At 42.8% G+C, this 7,022-nt stretch overlaps 2 protein-coding genes across 2 annotated transcripts in view; both read left to right on the top strand.

Annotated features, from left to right (window-relative positions):
- The window catches only part of LOC118428033 (bone morphogenetic protein 1-like), a 2,772-nt gene extending 406 nt beyond the window's left edge, over positions 1-2,366 (top strand). Inside the window, exons 2-4 of the mRNA XM_035837999.1 lie at positions 621-746; positions 1,340-1,475; positions 1,928-2,366. Of these exons, the coding sequence (XP_035693892.1) occupies positions 621-746; positions 1,340-1,475; positions 1,928-2,366 (701 nt within the window). The remainder of the gene's footprint in view (positions 1-620; positions 747-1,339; positions 1,476-1,927) is intronic.
- A 248-nt stretch (positions 2,367-2,614) lies between these two features.
- LOC118428031 (bone morphogenetic protein 1-like) lies at positions 2,615-4,339 on the top strand (the record flags this gene model as incomplete). Its single annotated transcript, XM_035837997.1, has 2 exons — positions 2,615-2,841; positions 3,337-4,339. Coding segments are annotated over 2 exons (351 nt in total), but the record flags the coding sequence as incomplete, so codon positions are not given.
- Between the last annotated feature and the right edge of the window lie 2,683 nt (positions 4,340-7,022).

Raw genomic sequence — 7,022 nt, 5'->3', positions numbered from 1 at the left:
TATTGACGGGGCCACAACTGAGATAATCCACAGGGATCCGATACGGCCCAAAAGTAGCACCACAGTTTATATCTCTAGTTGATAACATTTTCAGCACCAAGGACAGATACACATTGCTTGAAGGCTCCCGGTTTAGATCACTGATAGTAAATTCCACTTAGATAACCCAAAGGGACCCGGTACGGCGCAAAACTAGCACCAAGGTCTAACGATACATTCCTAGATGCTAACATTTTCAGTACCAAGGACAGATACTTTAATGGCATAGACCCCGTATACAGACCTTTTGATCCTCAGAAAGGGTACGCAGTCATAACACGACTTCAGAAGAAAGATTGAGTTTTTCAAAGGCCAACTGTGACACAAAAATGTAAAGGTAAATGTGAACAAGCCACAATCAGAATGAGGGGCAAACATTGTATCTACTAGACGATTTTGAAAACACTATTAATGACGTCATTTCCAATTGAAGAACAGAAGAACAAGGAAGTCTTGGTTTTGACAGCTTTTTTTTAATTGAACCCGGTTACAAAGTCAAAGAATGTTTTCCTTCGGAAACATAAATAGGAAGTATCATACGCTGCATCACAAGATAACGATCTCTCTAACTCTCTCTTCAGATAATAACGAATGTGCAGAGGTGGACCTGATCCAGTGCGAACATCGCTGTCTGAACACGGTGGGCGGCTACAGGTGTTCCTGCCACGCTGGGTACGTGCTGGCCATGGACGGCAAGAGGTGTGAAAGTACGTGCGCTTTTTTTATTACATGTATTTCATACAACAAATGGTTGTGTTGACGTACTTGAAAAATGTCACTTACGTTGATCAAGATTTTGCTAAATGCACCGTTTTATATCTTATTGATGACATACAATCCCGAGAAAATGCACATTTCAATGCGAAACATGCCAAAAGATGACAAAAGTTTCTTGTCCTAGAACAAAATTGTAGTGACCGCATTTCCAACATCAGAATCCGATATTCAGAATTTTGATAACAGCACACTAAAATTATTCTATGGAAGCCCGTGTGATAGCAGTAGAAGACCACGTGATAACTCGTATCTAACGTTATCCCGGGTCAGGTATGAATTAAAATTGTAGAATACAATACAGTACCCTACGTTTATGTGCAATTAACCTCATAATCTAGAAACTCTCGAAACGTCGTATCTTAAGGGATCAGTCTTAACTACAATGTCTTTCTTTACCTTTTTGCAGAAACTCCGGGTGCAGTAGAATATAGTGCAATGCCCTCCTTATACAATTGAATCTAGAAACTCGAGAATCTAAAGGGACCACTCTTAACTTCAATGTCTTTATTTACCTTTCTTGCAGAAATCCCGGGTTGCGGCGGGAACCTGACTGACCTGGAGGCGGCGTTTAAGTCCCCGGAGCTTCCTGTGGAGAACCCGTACGACCTGGACTGTATCTGGGAGATCATCGTGGAGGAGGATCTACAGCTGTCGCTAAGGTGTGGAAAACAGATATACATCAATTTGAGCACACTCACCCCCACGTCGCATTTCTAATCCGGGGCCCGACCGGGCAGCCTACGGAAACGAAAAGTATTATATAAGAGACAGCTACAGAAGACGTAAATAGAATAGTCGTGGGCATTATTTGTGCATATTTTCACGTACAACGTATTCTAAAGATTCCACTCTGTGAATTCGACTTTGGCAATACCTTACGGGAACGACATTTACATATAGCAGCGAGGAACTCTAGTTGGGAGTTTGTACTCATCATTGCATTTTTCTGACAGCTTTTTAAAGCATGATACGTCGATAAAGATTAAACATCCAAGTGAAAAAATACGCAAAAAACAGTTACTCAATCAACTGGATATGATGTTTCCAAAACCACATACAGTTGCTTGAGTAAATGCTTTTAGGCATAGCTTTTATATCGTATTTTCTATAGGATAGCGCTGGAGCCCTGGGAGGATAACGATGTATGCCGAGAGTACGTGACGCTTCGGCAGGGCTCCAGCCCGGACTCGCGGGAGCTGCGGCTGTGCCAGACGGGCGACGTGCCCGCCATGTACCGCACGCACTCCAACGTCGTCACGGTCCACTTCCGCTCTGCACCGCCGCACACGGGCGGCTTCAGGGTGGAGTACTTCACCACGGAGAAGAAACACCCCTGCGGTGGACTGGTCACTGGTAAGTTCTGGTTTTTCGCTTTTTCCTACTATCTAGCATCATTCTACGGTATAAAGGGAGACTGGACCTTCACTCATCACCACCAAATGTCAATCTTCAAGCAGAGGTTGATGAGAAAAATCGAGACCTTTTTGGAGAGCAGCAAATGGGAGCACATAATGAAAGGAGCTCGTCAAAAGGACAGTTGTTACTACTAAGTAATTGCTGAGTTTAATTTTCAAGAAACAGTCATCATTGAATAAATGTTCTATTCAGTCTTTACTTTCAATGTCTTGTCTTCGTTTGCTCGTACGGGAGTAAAACCATCCTACAATCCACGGGATTCCCCGACTACTACCCGAACCAAGTGGACTGAGTCTGGCGGATTGTAAACAGGAGAGGCCGCCAAGTTCGGCTACGCTTCCACGCTTTCACGCTTTCAAATGGTCAAATTTTTGTGCACTAAAATGTCTTCTATTTCTTTCATACAGGGGGTAAGGCCATCCTACAATCTCCAGGATTCCCCGACTACTACCCGAACCGTGTGGACTGTGTCTGGCGGATCGTGAACAGGAGAGGCCGCCATGTTCGTCTGAGGTTCCGTGCGTTCGAAGTGGAGAACCAGGAGGACTGCACGTTCGACTATCTGGCTATCATGGAGACAAGCAGGCAAAGTCACAGGCTTATTGGAAGGTAGGGCAACCTTGTCTTACCTCTTAACTTTAAACTGTTGTAGAGAAATGAAAACAAGACCTGATCACATAACAGATTGCAGCATAATCCATCCGGAGCTTCTTGTGTTATGCTAATCATACAGAAAGTAAACAGACACACAGACACACAGACACACACACACACATGCACAAACACACACATACATACACACACACACAAAAACGCGGTTGTAAGAAGAGACAAGTAAAATCCCAGAGCTAATTTGTAGCTTTCGTACAACGATAGACACATTTGAGGCGTCCTCCTACGTACGGTCACCAACGGCTAGCTAACTCAGCCTAGTAAGACTACAAGGACTTTCGACACAACTGTGGTCCCTCTGCGTAGGAGAATGATTTGAGGTCAAAGTGAAATATTGAGGTCAAAGTGAAATATCCCCCCTAAAAAAATCATAATTCGATTACCTTTGAATGTGGCTTTACTGAATAATCATGATTTTTCTTGCTTTTAAAGGTTCTGTGGCAGCAAGCTTCCTCCGACAATTGTGACGTCAGAAGGTGATGAGTTATGGGTAAAATTCCAATCGGACGGGACGGTGCAACGGCGAGGGTTCAGCGCGCTGGTGGAGGTGGAATGACCTCTGACCTCTTTCGTAGATTCTCGCAAAATCTCGTCGTACAGATCACGTGTATCTTAGCGGAAGCTGTGTTTTCTGAGAAGAGGACAGCAGCAACGTAACAAATACCCATATTTGGGGATAGTGAACGCCAGTGTTTTTGTAAAAAGTGACCAACATGTATTTTGTTGTTGTTAAATATTGAATGGTAACGATTTCGCTGCATAGGCGGAGGGATAAGCGATGTAAATTCCAGGACATATTTATTTTGACACCATTTTTATTGAAAATAGGCTAGTAGTAAGGTTTTAACACAAATTCCAAGTCATACTTGGTGCGTACATGTACTTGTGGTGCTAGTTTTTGTTTACGGGTTTCCTCCCGTTTTTTACATGGTGCTGTTCAGAATTGTGCGATGATAGGAATAATGTTAAGAGTAGCGTAGAATCGCCATAATTGTACATAATAAACATTAAAGGGAGGATCATACTTTATCATGATCAAGTAAGATATAGACTGTGACGTTTGAAGTAAGATAAGAAAGACTTCGATTTGTCAAGTCTTTTGATTGACAGGACATAGCCAGTTGTTGCCACGACCATGGAAAGCTGATGCGATTCGCCTAAAGTTAGTACCTATTCCTTGCTACAAAAAGGCAACATGGACAGTGACTCTCCAGAGTCTAAAGATGACACAGTTTTAGTTGCATGAGGTCACCTTAAGCTATCTACAAAGAATAAAACCACTTTGCAAGGCTGTTCATCCTTCACCATCATCACATCTTCATCGAAAATTTGCCGGACAAATTTTCTGTCTAACAGCCTAGCGGAGGGCCAGTGATTGTGTTGACGTAGTTCAGGAAAATTTTCACCACAGATTCGTTCATTTTACTTTTACTTTTCGGTTGGTTTGGAGCAGCACAATAAAATGTTTTTATCCTGTTTGAATTTGTTCTTTTTTTTTTAATTTATCAATGCCTATACGCTTACGTACCGGTAAAAACTGAGATTGCCCCAGCTAAAGGTGATATCTCACTGCACTTGGGGCACCGATGCGACACTGCGGGGTTTGAATGATTACTCAATGAATTTCAGTGATAAAGATCGAATGTTCTTCCTTTTTGTGTATTTTGTTTTCTTCTAAGTGATACTTTTACGTATTACGAAATACCTATATTATAAAAAAAAAAAATGGCGAAAATAGCACACCAGTGCCGCAGTGAGCTTGCCCAGCAGTGCCGCACCGGTGCCCCAAGTGCAGTGAGATCTTAATGCTACAGTCAAATTTCCAAGCAGGTATAAAGCTACCATACCACAATGGCCATGTCGTAAAAATATTAATGTCATACCTGGGCCGCGATAACGTTCGATAATTGTGTTCCGGACCGTGTGATAAAAAGCCGTATCACACAGGCTTCGAAGTTGTATCACACAGGCTTCCATCGAATAATTCGAATATACGCTGCGCACGTCGAATGCGGCGCGGTCGAAAATTCGAATACCTGATTCGGACGTTGGAACTTTGCTGTTGTAGCAATCGAGGGCACCAAATTTTCTCAACCTCTGGCTCATTTTGCATCGAAACATGTGTTTTCCCCGGTGGGTATGACATAAATAAAATACAACACGGTGTATTCCGCTTTATATATACCACAGACGTTCTACTATTCTAAAATCGCAAGGACAATTTGCCACCGAAATGGTCGCAATACGTCCTTCGGTCCATTGACTATTACCTATTCAAGAATCCACTGACTCGGCTATTTTGTATGCGCCAGAGGAACATACCATGTTATCTGTGTCAATGAAGAATCCATCAGAACGCGATACGCGGACGCGACCTAATTCCCCGTCCTGATTACGCTGCCCCTGGAGTGTATAAGGTTACAGGACGTTCGCGCCCTAAGCCCTGTGGGAGGGGTTCTATTAAGGCACTGAATCAGTAATAATTGGCTGCCGATTCGTGACGACAGAGTTATAATCTCCTTGTCGTGTCATTATTATGTAGGTGTGAACAGGCTATAGTCAAAGGGGTTGCACTTTTCTGCTCTGACCTAACTCAATATATAGATTTTGTGAGTGTATGTTGAAAAAGTAATCCTCAGAAGCTAAGTACAAGTAATGGTGATGAGGCAGAAACATACAATGATATAAGAATGTGTAATTATGTGATATCTTATGATATTAGTACATAAACAACAAGCCACAAGGGGGCCCGTTATCGAACTTGACCTTCGTTTTATTTCCTGACCCCTACCCACCTACCAAATATCAATAGTTTTCATCCAAGGCTTCTCGAGTTAGGCTGATAACAGACAGACAGACATACAGAAAACCTGACAGACAGACAGAAAACCAGGCAGACAGACACGCTCAAAATATAACCTACTGGCGAAGGTAATGTCCAATGTTAGCGGGTTATGCGCAGGAAGTATCAGTTGGACATGAAGTATCATATACCATGCGAAGTTTATACAGGCATGACTATGGTGGTCAAATAATTGACCGATCCTGTCGAACGCCATATCGAACAAACAGAACCCCATGTTCTACTTCGAACACGTCCGTCAAAAACTGCCCCATTGGACCGAAATGGCTATTTTTGACGGAGGTGTTCGAAATAGGACCATGATCGAACAGGGGGCGGAGTTTTGGGATCGGTCCATTGGACAACCATGACATCACCTGCGCCAGCACGCGACTACAAATTACATGTCTGTGGCTTCAATGGCCGATAATAGGGCTGGGTATCGGTACAGCGTACCGGTACAAAACCGGTTTTTCTTATTGGACCGGTCCAGAAAAACCGGACCTGAAAAAATTAGGTGGACCGGATGTTGGACCGATTAGAAAATTAACAGATTATTTTATAAGGCATTCACACGTTTTGGCGCTTGCAGGTGGAAGAAAATAACAAGAGTGAAGTAGAGTAGAGTTTATAGTAATTTCTACCAAGGTTTACAGCCAATCATACTGGTGCAGTTAGCATTGTAGGATTTTAAAACGCCAGTGTAAGTCTAATACTCCACCAAACAGATTTCTTTGTAGTGAAATGGACCATTGGTGTGAGTCATACTGCATCGGGTTCAGGTCCGGACCTGGACCTGATCCTCTGGACCTGAACCGGACCTGGACCGGAATGTTCTGTACCGGTACCCAGCCCTAGGGCCCGCTAACCATCCAAGAGAAGATTGCTCACAGCAGATCAATTTAACACTGCGTCAGAGAAGTGTACATTAGAGGAATCGTCTTAGCGTTAAGATGATTTGATTGGCCGTTCCGTACGTAACAATGTGGGTTTATATATAGGTACAGACTGTACCTATAAATCATATCAAATCAAAGTAAAGTCGTAAGAATTCATGGCAATCATTATTATTGCCTTGAACAGGGACAATGTTTAATTGGTATATCGATCAATCTGATGCCCACAAGTTGGTACTGAAATTCATGGATTTATTATAACCACTGTCCTGCTAAGACCTTTTTTTGCATATTTAACCCACCTAAGCTTGTTAATTAATCACAGTAAAATATGACATTTTCTGTGCTGCTGTTGCAGTGTTACTCCCCCATCGAAGCAC

This window comes from Branchiostoma floridae, chromosome 12 (genome assembly GCF_000003815.2).
Source record: "Branchiostoma floridae strain S238N-H82 chromosome 12, Bfl_VNyyK, whole genome shotgun sequence".
NCBI lineage: Eukaryota > Metazoa > Chordata > Leptocardii > Amphioxiformes > Branchiostomatidae > Branchiostoma > Branchiostoma floridae.
The sequence above is the reverse complement of the archived record's forward strand: the minus strand, read 5'-3'. Positions and strand labels throughout refer to the sequence as shown.